The 15,756-nt window shown below is 36.5% G+C and overlaps 1 protein-coding gene across 1 annotated transcript in view; it reads right to left on the bottom strand.

Moving 5' to 3' along the window:
* The window catches only part of PCDH11X (protocadherin 11 X-linked), a 464,470-nt gene that overhangs the window by 416,549 nt on the left and 32,165 nt on the right, over positions 1-15,756 (bottom strand). The window contains exons 3-4 of the mRNA XM_087749107.1: positions 10,946-10,993; positions 5,377-7,863 (exon numbers count right to left, since the gene is read on the bottom strand). Coding sequence (XP_087605233.1) covers positions 5,377-7,863; positions 10,946-10,993 — 2,535 coding nt within the window. The remainder of the gene's footprint in view (positions 1-5,376; positions 7,864-10,945; positions 10,994-15,756) is intronic.

Below are 15,756 nucleotides of genomic sequence, written 5' to 3' on the forward strand. Positions count from 1 at the left end.
TAAAAATTTTTCATTTTTCCTCACGCAAAACATTACTTTCTTTTTTCTTTTCTTCCCGTTTGTCCTCTGTTTTTGTCTTCTACTATGAGGTAAGGGGGTACACTTCCCAGATATCTTCCCCCATGCTTTTCCAGTGAAAAAATATATATTAAAAGAACAATTCTGAAGAAGTTTTTCTTTAAAGTGTTCCACGGAGGAAAAGCATTTTCTTGACCAGCTTTACTTCAGTAGTACCGCACATTTAAGTAACGGCTCACTAACTTCCGAGTCAGACTTTCACTTATCTTTTCTCCAGATGTGAATTTCAGCTTTTTTCTGAAACATATATACATGGCAGCATATCAGAACTACCAGCAAAATTATCAGCCAGCAAATTAAGAGAAAATAACAAGAATATTTAGAATCATAGTAATCAATTTTGAAATGGCTTTTAAGAAGGGCTTATACCGACAGCTATTTAGCTGATATTTAGAAGAAAATGTTCTCTGAGTGTAATTTACTCTGTATCTGTCAATGCAAAGTATCAGTGTTAGCTCTATACCCTTTTACATATCAGAAGCATCAGCACTGCCTACTGATTATTACAGTATACTAGATTAAACTCACTGTTATTAAACAAAACAATAAATCTTGCAGCTAAAGATTTACATAACAGGTGAGTTTTCAGAGCTATCAGTTTCAGGAACAGTGCAATATTCTTTCAATTCACATCCTAAGCACACTGTTCTCACAGTGAGTAGGAAGTTCTAACGACATTTCACCACATTTCAAGTCAGAATCAGAAAGCCAAATGTACCATAACTGTAAGCAGGTCTAAGCAGTCGCTAATGAGACAGCAGGACCCCAAAAAGGCAATGTATTTTAAATGAGGTCTACTTCCCATTCAGATTTCTACAAGGAATAGAGTGTCTATCTCCAGTCAGTTTCTAACCAACAGGTTGAGCAGAGATCAGTGTCATCTGAAATTTCTATTCATAAGTATGGATACATTCACAGATTATATAATCCTGGCAACTAAAAGCAATTAATGAAGATTTGCATTAGTAAATATGAGAAAAATCAATCTGCAGGTCTGTTCACTCCCTCAACAATTTCCCAAAGATGGTAGAGCGTACTAGCAGCGGAGCTAAATTAACATACAGACCAGAGTCCACTGTGAAGCAGGGAGAACCACCAAAAGGCACATAATCGTAGATGCAGAGCGTCATTGCACCTTCCAGCTCTGTCAGTGGAAGAGGTGGACTGAAACTGAACCAAGTCCTCCAGTGCTGCTTTCATGAACAGTTACACTTCTTCACTAACACAAAGTCAGATAAAACTTGTTCTGAAGATAAAGTTTAAAATGGCAATACAAAAGGTCATGGGAACCCCCTCGAGTGACTGGGTGTTTATTTTCAAAGATTGCTACTGTTCCTATCGTATGCATTGTACTATCTTCAAATGAAAAGAATGTCTGATATAGGATTAATTAAAAGAAAGGGACAGGAAGGAGCATGCATGGGAAGTTCTAATGAACCTTTGTGGCAGTAGCTTCTTTGAACCAAGCTGCCAGAGATAACATTGTACTTTATAATTATGCATGTTTTGAATAGACAGGTTGATACCTAGGCAGGCATTCAAATTGTCTGAAAGTTGTTTAAAGCACTTGAGCAAAGATTTCAGATTTTAAAATTGTGTTACATACTACATGAAAACTAGACTGGAAAAACCTCTCCTTTCTTTTCATCATTCCAGGGCAAATGCAAAAAGAATTAGAAGATTTGTGTCAGTATGGAATACTTCACATAGTCTGCTCTCTCTAAGGTAAATGTCAAAAGCAATTGAGCTTTTACAAAGCTCGCATACAGATAAACTTTAAAGGTGCTGTATGTTTTTCTACCAAAGAAACGCATCTTTCTGTGAGGCCAACGACTACCAAAACAATGAAAATCTGATGACACTGTAAGTCAGTTTGATTTTATGAGCCTCCAAATACCCTAGTTTGAAAAACCGTATTATGAATAAGAAGACCCTTCACAATTTATCACTTGGTAGAACTTTAAAAGAATTCTCTCTACTACAACCCAAAAGAAAGCATGCTATTCTGAAGGTCTACTGTCATCAGTATTTATTAATTCCTACTGTGTAACTTCAAAATAATATTGATCTCTCTCTCCCTTGCCCTTTCTCACACACAAGTACAACAGAAGCTTGATCTCTCTCTTAGAAGAGATTACATTAGGACCATACTTTTCCCTCTTCAACTTCCTGTGGAGTTCATGATTCAACGTGTCCTCAGCTGCTTCAGTAGTCTGTAATTCATTCTCCATAAAAATTTCAGCTGTTGCACTGCTGTATTTATTTGCCCACATGACCACTAAAGAGATATTTTGGTTTTTTAGAAGAAAAATCTTTCCCTCTTCTCTTGCATGCTTTTTGAGTACAACTGCTATAATGACTTTCTGTCATTTTATAGATCACTTAGACAAATTTAGCAGTAGAGCAAACACATAATTTCCTTTCTTTAAAGACCTGAATCAATACCATTCAGACAGACACAAAATTTAGAGCTTCAAAAGAAAACATATTTTTAGCTTTAACTCAGTATTATTTCAAATATCTGAGTAGAAGGTCTTGCATGGAGGAGACTAAGAACAGTTGAGAGGTACAGCCTATTAATATCAGCACCCATTAGAAACTGAAGAGATATCTTCACAGTGAATGTAAACTTCTTTAGTCTCCTTCAGAGAGCTTTTGGCTTGTAAAAGGCATTACAGTAATTGTTAGTGATAAAATAAAATATTTTTTCTCACATTAGACATCTTATTTTCTGTTTTTAAACTAGTACACCTCCCTTTTTAACGGAAGTTATTCTCCCTCAATTCTCCGGGCTGTCCGACAGTTTTCTGAAAATTCAGAGAATGCACGACACAAATGCATCATTAACCAAGAACACCCTGTTAGTCTCCGAGGCTGGAGGATGGCAGGACAGCATGACATCTGAAGCACTGTAGCAGAAGCTTATTCTTGTGTTTCGTTTCTTTACTGGCTAACAGTGACAACTCCAAGTTAGTCTGGCCTGAGCCACCTGCTATAGCCCCACAGGAGATAGAAGTATACAGACTACAATATACAAAACCAGGTTAGGAGTAGGACTGACTTTGAAAAGATCTGCTGACATTTAAGAAATACTTTGCTTGTTTTTAATTATCATGAAATACAATTCTGCCTTTGTGATCATGGCCTAACACAAAGGATTTAACTCTAGTGGCCTTTCTTGCCCAATTTATGTAAATAAATACATTAATGAAATTACTCATATTTTATTTAAATAAGTAATAAAAATGTGAATTCACACGTTTAAAGGTAAGTGTTGTTTTCAAATTAGTGTAAAAGGCCATTTATAGTGAATAGTTATACTTTCTCCAACAATGTGATCACTTTCATTCAGAAAAATAAACCTAAAAGAAGGATAACTGTAGATTTAACAAAATCAATACAAATAGTAGTATTAATCTCTTCTTGATATATTCAGCGCATCATACTAATATAATTTCAGGTACAGCTATATGAAGATAAGCTAATATCAGGTAAGGAGTATTAAAAAACCCAGTTCTATTCTGTTCTTCCAGATAGGAAGCCCCTGTCATTGACCTTTAAGGTATAGATAAAAGAAAATGCTCTTTTCCCCAACCAGCTTCTAAAGAGAATTGCTTTCCATTCTACTTTAGAAGTCCCTTCTGATGGAAGAACTATGTTAGTAAAAACCTAGAAAGTCATGAGCTTGCTTTCTTTGTTAGCAGCATTACTGCATGACAAAGTGTATTTGAGCAGACAATGGAAGAACTTTCTGGCTCAGAGGAACTATACCAGAACTCAATTGAAAAATCACTTAGACCAGGCCTACAGAGATGCTGAAAACAGCACCACCCTCCTCAGAGTTATGAGAGTTCAAACAGATGAACAAATTAGCAAGAAGCTTTTCTAATGTGTAATTTTAATTAAACACATTCAAATACCTTTAATAGAAAACACTCAAATCTCAAAAAGCCATACATTTTTCATTGCTGTCATGTCTTAGAAATAAGAAAATCTCTTTTTTCCCCCTTTTATTTTTCTGTTAATGCATCTCAGAAAAAGATGAAAGTTTTACAAAGCATAATGATATGGACTACTGTACAGATTTGTGTTGGTAAGGGGAATAAAATACAATAAAATAAACAACCCATCTTGCAATTTTCAAAAATATGATGACTACTTTGAATGAGGAGCTTTATTTAGGCACATTTTGTTATCACTATAGTGGTAATAAAACAAAGCCCACAGAAAAAAGCTCAAACCCTTAGCTGGAGCAAAAAGTCTAACAGTCTGTCGTGCTGAGGATTTGTTCCCGAGCAATAGTATTAAAATTATATTATCAATAATGTAATAAACTCTCCTGAAGTATTTGTTTCTTTAATGATTAAGTCTGTGACTAATTAAAGCTTAACTAGAAAACTATTTTCACTGAAAACTTCATGTTATTTGTGAAGAAAAAGAAGTAAACAGACAAACAGCAAAGCTTTATTATTAATGAAACTTTCCAGAATATGGATAGACATTAAATTCAATTTCCAGTGACTTAAAGCCTTTCTGTAGGGTCTTGGAGAATAAAAGGTACTTTGGTTCTCATTTTATTTTTAATTTTAAGCTGAGGATTCTTTAGACATTTCCTTTGCTGTACTGAATTTCTGAGAAGCTAATATCTGGTTTATCAGGCACAGCAGCAAATAAATAAGAGCAATTGTACTCATGCTTTTAATTTTCCCCTAACTTTGCCAGTCGACCGCATCATGCCACCAGATTTAAGTAGTCCAGTATGTTTCTATTCTGAAAATGGCACTGAAACTCTCAGAGGAAAATCCTTGCCTGCTTTTGAGAGACCTTGAAGTAAAGCTATGCCCAAATGAAGGCTGCAATTCCAGACTCCATTAATATTAAGAACCACTTATCAGATCCTGTAAAGCTTTATTGCTTTCCACCTGGCCTAGATTACTTCAATTCTTGAGCATACAATACTACAGAGGACAGCACCATAACCCCTCTCTGCTTCACAGAGCTGCACTGGGTACTGCAGTACTGCAGGAAGTGCCATACTGCCATCTGCAGCCAGGAATACCCGCCAATGTAATCATTCACTGCTCAATTTCCTTACAGCCAACAGTCATTTTCTTTTCATTTTCTCCCTCAACAGTGATGAATCTCAAATTGCTTACTTTTCAATGCCTCAATCAAACATGACCTTTCAAACTTTTAATCCTTGCAGAAAAAGTTATTTTGCAGTGCTTAGAGCTAGAGTTATAGGAATGGCAAAGTAAGAAGGGAAGGAGAAAGAGAGCACCTTAACATTTCCATTACCTGTCTGGTGTGTATGGGGCCTGGGGTCTTGAAGCCTCCTTGACAGCTGCATTCAGAAACACTGTAAGGGTCCGAGCTGCTTGATGAGCACTTGGAAAGCGAGTCACAGCCCACCACAAAGGTGTTATCTAGAGGCAGTTCCTGAATGACATGGTGCTTCTTGGGGGGTACAGGAGTCTCAGGTTTAATTTGAAAGGTAGGCTGCGGAGAAGCAGACTTGTAGTGCTTTGCTAAATCTGGGCTATCAGGCTTAAATGTGGTTGGTGTTGTGGCCCAGTTATATTTTCCCATAGTCTGTTCTTCTAGCTCTACGGGAATGTCTAAAGTGCCATTTATGTGCTCGTGGCCAGGATCATCAGGCTTAGATTCTTCAATAGTCACAAAGTTGAGGAGGAGACTTTTTGGAGAGCGCTTCTTCTTCTTCTTCTTTTTCTTGATCTGCCTATTCTCTTGGTTTGGGGAAACCCATTCACCACTCTGCTTGTTTTTTTGGACAACCTTGTGCCTAGGTGTCTGGCGGCACCGTACCAAAGCAGTAACAAAAATTACCAGAATAACTGTCATAGTGCCTGCAATAATGGCAATGATGATCTTGACATAATCATTGGTTTGCGGGGTTATCTCACCATCCCCAACATTCTGGCCAACCGGAGTTTCCATATTCCTGCGCACTAGCTCTTGTACGTAGGAACTATTGGTGACTGTCTCATTCACAAACAAATGCACGAGAGCTATAGTATAAAGCGACTCTGGCTGTCCTAGGTCATTGACTTTTATCACCAGTCTGTGCAAGCCGTGATCTGATGTAATTACCTTCTCTTTCAAAGTAATATTGCCTGTTAATTGGTCAATTGTAAACAAGCCCCTTGAGTTCCCACCTATGATGCTATAGCGGAGCTCCGCATTCATTCCTGTGTCATTATCAACTGCAAAGACTTTAGTTACTACAGACCCTGGACTGGCCGATGTTGGAACCAACTCATACGAATAATTAGATGAAGGAATAACAAAAACGGGCCTGTTGTCATTTACATCAACAACATTGATGGTCACTTTGGCAGTTGAGGAACGCTGCAGTCTTCCTCCATCCACAGCTTTTACCTGGAAAGTGTATGAGCCCTGCTGTTCCCTATCAAAGGTAATATTAGGTCTTATTACACCAGTAAGTGGATCTATAATGAAATTATCTCTACCATTTAATATAGAGAGAGTGACCGCAGCATTCTCTCCCGAGTCAGCATCTGTAACTGTGATAAGCCCCACTGTGCCATACATGGGTAAGTTTTCTGGCACATAGAAATTATACTCATTATGTGTGAAAGCAGGGCTGTTATCATTCTGGTCCAGGACAGACACTGTCACAGTAGCATTGGTCTGCAAGGGTGGCATCCCGTTATCCTTAGCCAGCACAGTGAAGGAGTACCTGTCTTGCTTTTCTCTGTCCAGCTTTCTCACTGCTGTCAGAATGCCTGTACGGCGGTCAAGGTTGAAAATAGGGGGTGCATCAGAACCCAGGATATAGCTGATCTCCGCATTGCGCCCACTGTCAGCATCCGTAGCACTTATCTTGGTTAGCTGAGTACCAGGAGCATTGTTTTCAGGGATGGAAAGACCTATGATAGGCTGTGTAAAAACTGGGGCATTGTCATTTTCATCTTTAATTTTGATCAGGAGCATTGCAGACTGGTTTAACGGAGGTTTCCCTGAATCTGAAGCCACTATTTTAATGGCATATTCCCGTGTGGCTTCATAATCTAGAAACGTGGCTGTCTCCAGAAGAAACTGATTATCAAACACTGGTTTTAGCCTAAAAGGGACATCATGATCTGTAAAACAAGTAACTTTTCCATTCAGATCAGCATCCTTGTCCATCACTGTTATCAATGCAATTTTTGTATTAAGGGGAGCCTTCTCAGACAAAAGCACTGTCCCGTTCACTGGATTGATGATGTATCTTGTGTCTATTGATGGGACATTGTCATTAATATCCGTAACATTAACAGTCACTGTTGCTCTTGATGGAGTTGAACTGCCATCACTTGCCAAAACAGTTAATTTGTGTACAGGAGATTCCTCCCGGTCTAGTGGTTCTCGTATAGTGATGAGGCCAGTGGTGTTATCAATGGCAAACAGCCTTTTGGCCAAACTGGAGATCTGATTGCTGAAATAGAAGTGGATTTGTGCATTTGAGCCCAGGTCTGCATCAGTGGCATGGAGCTGAGAAACAGAGGTGCCCACTGGAGCATTTTCTGGAACACTAACTTCAATGTCATTCTCTTTGAAGACTGGGCGATTATCATTCACATCAGTCACTGTGACTTGCAGGATGGCAGTGCTAGATCTTGGAGGGCTTCCACCGTCTTCAACTTTAATTTTCATCACATAGGTATCCTTCTGCTCCCTATCCAGGATCTGCTGGACAATCAGTTGAGGCCACTTATCTCCCTCAGGTGTCTCAATTATATCAAGACCAAATACATTTTGACCCTACAAGACACAAAAAGAACACACTTTATCATGACAGTATATTTAAATATTTCATTAATGTTCTGACATTGTAATGGAATATATGTTTTTATATATACTGTATACAGGAATACACTTTTATATATTTACCTTTATTTTGCAATATCCGATTTTGCTTTAAGTTTTAGGGCCTTAAGAAAGATTCAGAGCAAATGTGAAGAAACGGATACTTTAGAAAAACAGGAGGGGTGGGCTTGGAGAGAGTGGTCGTGTGTTTTGTTTTGTTCTGTTTTTTTAACTAGTTTCTCTATTTCTACAGAAAATTTATTCAATTCCTGGACAGATGTAATTTGGTTTCTCTATTGTATGAGTGAGTGTGGAGAAGAGGAACAAAGCCAAAGTTCAACCACGTCCAAAGGCAAGACAGTATGCATACGCTGGAGGACCGAAACCAATATTCAATTTCAAGGAAAGCAAGAAAGATAAAGGGACTCTTTCTCTGTTCGTGGAACAACTCTGGACGTGATCTGAAACCACTAGCGTAAAAAACCCCACCACCGTCATTGAAAAGGGGCTTACTACATAATTCAGGCATTAGATGGTACAGGCAAAACTAAGTCATAACAATTTATTAGAAATATATTTAAAAACTCATTAAAGCTATTCCTTTCTTCATCATTATATATTTTATATTTGTAGTGAAAATTACAATCCCAGTGAGAAAAGACAACCTATTTTCATTTCAAAAAATATCACAGAACTATGGGATCAATTTGAAAATAATCGATTTTTTTTCATGGGGTTTGTTGAACAACTAACACTCCTGGAATTGCGAAGAAATGCTACATGTATCGCACACACATAGCTTCTTTTAAAACACTAGTGTTGACGAAGTAGTCTGCTAAAATAAAGATTGGAATTTAGAACTTGATTACCCTCTTCTGCTGTCTCCTCAGACAAGCGGGGATTAAGAATATCACAATTATTCTATTTCCTCCCATCTCTCAACCCTTCAGAGAAAGAAAGGATGTAAAGGCAGTTTTCCAGCCCTGTCTTCTGTAAGGGCAGAGCTAGAATGCAGATCACTAAAGCTGAATGTATAGGATGACCAGAAAAAGAAAGCATCGACAAGGATGCTGACTAATCAGGATTTTCTTTTTGTGTGTCATACTTGTAATAATGAACAACTGCATCCAGACTCGTTCTTTCTCTGTTTGGTGCTTGTCTCACCTTTACTCGTGTAATTTTATGTGCGTTCTAAACTGATTTGATACACTTCAGACCAAAGGGAAAGAAAACGTTCCCAGTGTGCAAGGTTCCTTGTTTATCATTATTTGTAAAAGATTTATACTCACTGTATCTTGCTACCCACCGTTAAGTGAATGCATTTATAGGTCTAATTCTGTGTAAGGCTGTACTCTTTCATTGATTCATTTTCTCAAAGACAGAATTTGACCCTACATAAGTAATCATTTATTTAATGGAAAAGAACTATTCATCCACATTTCAAAAATTACTGTGTCACTTGCACAGTATTTGGGACAACATTAAGTTGCAACTAGGGACAGTCTAAAATGAACTGGAACACATTTTGAAACAATAAAACAAATACAGCTTTGACTTCTTTAGCAGAAGGCATATGAAAATATAAGCCTTCCAAATAATTTCTAAATCAAGATACACATTGTGAACCAATTAGGTTAAATTTTAGAATGGTAATTCTACGCTGATCTCTTCATGAAGGCAGACTGTGAGTTTCCTCTTCATCTTCAATCTGGCTAGCAGTTATTTGCAATAAATTTCATAATTACTGAGAAATAACGAATTATATATTCTATGCTTTAACATAGATTTCCAGAAAAAAAAGTAACAGAAGCTAGAGGGGAAAAAAAAACCTGTCAGCTATCTTTTACTTCTTTATTTGTACACAAGTTGACAGATGGGCACTGATTATTCTGTCATTAGATCCCACAACTACAACAAACACTTCATATAGACTTTGAATACATGCAGTTATACATATGCATACCCATTTCTGCTTTTCTTTAACTATCAAGTATAAGAAAGATATTTTTCATTATAGCATACAAGTTTGATATAAAATATAGAGCTTCAGTTCCCCATCACTAGCAGTACACTACTGGAGAAACAGAAAAGAACGCAAAGATCTCTTCCAAGTTAATTATTAACACTTGAGTAATTTTCTATGGAAAAATATTATCCAAGAGTACTTCTTGCTATTTATTACAGGTTTATACACATTTTTAAACCACAAAAAAAAAAAAAAGAGCACTACAGAAAACTATAGTTTCTCCTAATTCAAGCAAGCCTATTTCATGTTGCTTAAGGGATAAGGTTAGGTGTGACATTATGCTGCATTTTAACAAACGCATTTTCTAAGAACAGACAGCTCTCCCATTCTAAACTCTCCAAAAAAATACGAAACATTCAAGAAACATATTTTTAAGATTATAAATATCTAATTCTCTCCCTTATGAGCAAAGAAATTGAGAGTTAAAAATCCTGAGAGAAACATGAAGAAAACCCCTCAGGATTAAATTCTTGATGTTGAAGTAAATGGCTCTATCATCATTAAAACCTCACTGAAAATTTCCATGAGGGTCAGATTGTTATTTGGATTGAACCGTACCTCAGTCACCACATTAGCCCAGTGATCTGAAGGTTTCATTCACACTAGGAAGGGTATGAGTCCATAGGAAAAGCATAATAGATAATTAACATTTATATAGTACCTTTCGCCATTAAAATGACTGACTGGTAAAAATAATCTGCTACATTATTATCTCCACCACTACAGAAGGATGGGAGGGAGAAATAAAAAAGGTTGACTTTTTAAATCTAAAAAGACACTTTAAGCAATGTAACCTAACTATTTGAGGCAAAACAAGGTTATGCCCATCTCAGAGCCAGGATTAGCTTTAAGAGGCTCTGGCCCTGATCACAAGATTCTTTCTCAGGGCAATAAGCAACTCTGTTACCTTATTCAATTTTCAAAACATCCTTTTCAGTGGATTCATGAACACAATAGTCTCTAAATAATGAAACTGTTACTCTTGTTGAACAATCCCTACCATATATTTACCTGCTCATTTGTAATGGATCCAAATGTCCTTTTCGGAGCTGTTTTGGGCTGTCATGTAAATAAAAAAAATTAGAGAGCTTTTTAAAAATTGTAACATTTAGATAGATTAATAAATACATAATCATGACACATGGACACTTAATGTGATATGCTAGAAGAGCTTCTAGTATTACGGACAGGACTGCACATGACAAAGCGCACCTAAAGACTACACATAACTTGCCTCTAGACATACATATTGCAGTACCACAGTATCTCACCACAGTGTTTTGTTAAACCCATGGGGTACTGACTACCTGGACATTGTAATCCATGTTCTTTCAGGCCACAAATTGTAACGTGGGCTTCATTGTTGAGAGGAATGGGAAAAAAGACCAGCTTCTTTTTAATGCCCACAACAGTGGCACGGTCTGTTGTGTTCAAACCATCTTACGAACTTAAACTTTCAGACCAGTAAGTTCATAGAACACAGTAATTTCTCAAAGAAATAGGGAAGGGAAAGAAAGTGCTAAATAACCGTATAAAAACGACTGCTTGTGATACAAAATACTCTGAAGTTAAGACAGTCTATTAGTGATTATTTCTTAAAACATTACAAATTATATAATTGTATATAATAACTATACATTGTCAACTGACAAAGAATAGATCAACATTGTCCTCAATCTTCATTCAAGAAGAGTATTCCGAACCTTTAGAGAAAGACACACAAGCAAAGACAGCTCATGGTTTTGTGTCTACAACTTTGCCCTATACTTATTATCAATACTCATCTTCATGCACTGTAAATGACAAACACAATATAGGCTATATGTCTTTAGTTCAACTGAATCTTAAACAAAAGTCAAGGGCTAGACAACGTGCATATAATAAACTTTTACTAATGTTCTACAGTAACTCATTTCAATGAATATTGCAACAAGCTAGAAGTGCACGCTTATTTATTACGTGTCAACAATCCTCTAAAAATCAGCTAGTTCTATTATTTCGAAAAATCTTACTCTGCCTGAAATAAGCTGATTTAGAGCAGCTAAATTCCAGCAGGCCAAATACAGCAATACTGGGAAATAAAATGAACTAAATGTTAAAAAGATGAAAAAAAAGAGGGGGGGGGGGGATAAAAAGATCAGCTTACCATTAGAAAGTAATTCACTAATTCATTAAAGTAATCACTTAATAATAAAACTTTGGCTGTGATGCAATCTTGTGTCCAAAGGACCCTAAAATCTTTTCAGGAAGTCCAGAAAACAATGCATGTTTGCTAACTGCTAGTTATTTCAGATGTAGCAACACAGAAAACCTTTGCAGGTCTCCTGCAAAGTTACAAGATAGGTCCCAGCTACTGTTTCCTTGTCCATTTTTGTCAAGACATATGGAACTGCTCTATAACCGTAGTGTTATGTTACCAAAGAGTACAGTAGCACAATTTCAATTCCTAATGCAGAAAACTGGACAACAGTTATACAGCAGACAGCATATTTAATGAAAGCTGAAAATTAAACTTGCATTTTTCTTTCAAAAGTGATACTTTGGATGTGAAAATGTGAATTCCCAAAGCCAAGCTAAAGCCTTAAACACAAAATATTCTACATGATAGGCAATAATGGATGTAAGTTCCTACAATAAGTGCATATTAGTACACTCGGATCTATAATATCCTAAGTGTTGTAGCTCTAATAAAGGTCCCTTGTCTGCTGTTACTTAGACAGTGTGCAATTCATGTGTTCAAGCATTCTAGAAGATTAAAATTTGTTGGACAGCTGTCCTGTTTAAAGACCGCACAGTCACTACCCTCATCACATCACACAGCTTACAACCCAAAGGTACTTGAAATATGTGTTATTAATACCAACGGTTACCTTATGAACTGAGTGACAGTACCTCAAAGGAGAAAATAAAATTATAAAGGTAAGAAATTTTTATAATGCAAAACTCAGCAGATGCAAAGTTGCTTACATATTTGAAACACTAGCTCTTTGTCAAAACAACTACAGACTTTTAATTTGTAGGCCAAGGTTCCTATGAGTTTTGTTCATTTTATGGTTTTCTGTTAGTATCACACACTGTTTCACATGGTTTCTTTTGAAGCAAGCCAAAGCTTAGCTCTGAATAAACTGCTTACAGGTTCAAATCCACAGTAAAAGTAGGACTTGGAAGCTTCCAATCATGCATGAACCTAAAGTGAGTTCTGTGCATTCAGCATCCTAATTAGCTCCATCCCTACGTAAAAGTTAAGGACATCATTTATTAGCAATGTCTACATCATAACTTGCTATTTTTTCCACCTCCAATTATAAAAGAGCTTCCATAAATGTAAAGCACTGCCAAAGATTTCCTCTCCATATATACAACCACACACAAAACCTTATTCGTCCTATGAAGCAAACAGAAAGTGAAAATGCTGTAGATGGGATCGATAGAACATGAGGATAATAACGAACCATTTCATGCTGGAAAGGAACGGTAAAAAGTATAATATGGAATGAAGAAGCAGACAATCAATGCTTTTAATACTGATCTTCTGAAGGGGAAAAAAAAAAAAAAAGGCTAGGAGGTATACCTAAACACAAAATTACTTCCTTGGAAATCTGAATTTAATGTTACTACAAAAAGGCTTAAACAGTTCTAACAATTACATCGCTCAAGCCTCCTTAATCCTTTCGGATGATTTGTTCCTTTCCGTAAAGAGTTCCTTTCAATCTTGTCATACTCTGAACATTGTCAACTTTATTTTCTAAGATAGATATAAGATAGATAGATAGACAGATAGGTTTTTCTAAGACAGAATATTTTTGCATCCTCCTCAATTCTTGACATCCAGTTCTCAGAATATATTTATTAGATCATGTTCACCTCCATTAAGGAGAAACAATTAGAGACAGTGAATACTACATTTTTAATATATTTACTTTTTTGCTGCCCTAATTTGTCCAGTCTACACTTAAAGCAAGCCTGAAACTCTATACCTAAAATGTGTTAATATTTTTAATCTACAAGCTTTACAAGGGAGAGAACACGGAGAGCTGGAAAGTAGCAATACACACACTTAACATTTTCAAGACTGCACCACATTTCAAGAGCAATTCTCTTCCCATATTACATCTTCGGTCTGTGAAATGCTGTTTCACCTTTTTTTTAATGAAATCTAACTTCTCTTTTGAACCATGGATTACAATTAAAAACCAAACCAAACCTCAAACAAAACAAAAACCCGTAAGTTTTTCTTTTAATAAAAATTCACTTCACATACCTCTACAAACTAGGGTAGGAGTGATGGTGTATCCACATTACTGCATTAACATGCTATAAAATTACCAAGATAATTGCTTACAAAAAAGTGGCAGCAGGAACCGGGCTGTCACTTGAATAGTCTTGCACAAAGTAGTGTAGACATACAATTATATATTTCAGCAAAATATGCAGCTGCACCACAAAACTTTAAGGAACTTATCTTCACAATACTCCTGCTACATGAATAGTTGTACCACTATCTAAAGATGGGAGACTGAAGTACAGGGATATTTCATCAGTTGTCCAAGGTTTGTAACTTGTCTGAAAGAGTCAGCCACTTCTGAATTACCAATCAAGTTTTAAACTAAACTTCAGAACTTTAAACTTTAGAAACTAAACTTTAGAATTTCAAACTTTAAACAAAAGTGCTTTCATTTAGAGATGCTCTTCCCAAAAGAAGAAAGGTCAATAGCTGCAGGTAAAGAAATTAGGGAAGTAACCTCCCCTCTTAATCTCCTCCATTATAGTTTTTCAGAAATATTCACAGACATCCCGTTAAACAGGAAACTACATTTTTAACACATCTGAAGGTGTTCAGATTAAGGTTTCAATATGTTTGAGCTTTGCTCTGAATTCCCGTGTTTCCACATCTAGATAAAGCTCGAGATACCTGACTTGTCCTTCAGTATGTTCTCTGTCTTTGGAGTCACACTATAGATATAAAATGAAGAAAAAAATTAGGATTTATATTAGGCAACAATATATTCAGCAAGTGAATTTTGATACTTGCATTATATATGCGTGACAATTACATATTTGCTCAATTCCTTAGTTGAGAACAGCATGAGGAACAGAACCAAGTATCCCTAAAAAAGAGAAATAAATGAGTACGTGTTTTAGTGATGTAATTCTCTAATGCCTCACTGTGCTTTTGGAGGCAACAGCTAACAGTCCTGTATTGCTGTTGGAGCAGTGTGAACCTGTAATGTCCTCCTATTCGCTACCCGCTCTATAACCAGATCAGTACTTTCAGCCACTTGTATACAAGAAAATAGAAACAAGTGGGACATTTCTGAAAATTCCTTTACCCTAAAGCAGAGACTGTCCAGTATCCTCAGCTTCTAGTAATTTCAGTGGGAACTGGGGGTGATGGACACGTATGGATTTGGCTCATGACAAATGGAAAAACAAAAAATAAAAGAGAAAACCTTTATGCTCCTAAAAGGAACATAAATATTTGCAAACCAACGTTCATTAAATTAATATATTGTTATTATCTTATTCCCTCTTACACACACACACACACACAAGATTTCAGCTTATTTCTTTAAATACATGGCATCTTCATTAAGACAAATCCATATCCTAACCTCTAATGCTGTAGTTTTTCCAAGAAGTGATTTAGCAAGATTATCTTATTTGATCTGAGGCCCTTTTAAACTAAAGTTCAGTTGTGAGCAAACCCACTGTATCTTCCCTTTATGTTTACACTTTCAGGAAAAAATGTTGACAAAACTTTCATCTGAATGGCATGAGTATCTCACACACACACCCCCTTCTCTTCAGGGATCCTAGCATCC

The sequence above is a fragment of the Nipponia nippon genome, unplaced genomic scaffold (assembly GCF_047370975.1).
Source record: "Nipponia nippon isolate SJK-2023a ecotype South Korea unplaced genomic scaffold, ASM4737097v1 scaffold_12, whole genome shotgun sequence".
Classification (NCBI taxonomy): Eukaryota; Metazoa; Chordata; class Aves; order Pelecaniformes; family Threskiornithidae; genus Nipponia; species Nipponia nippon.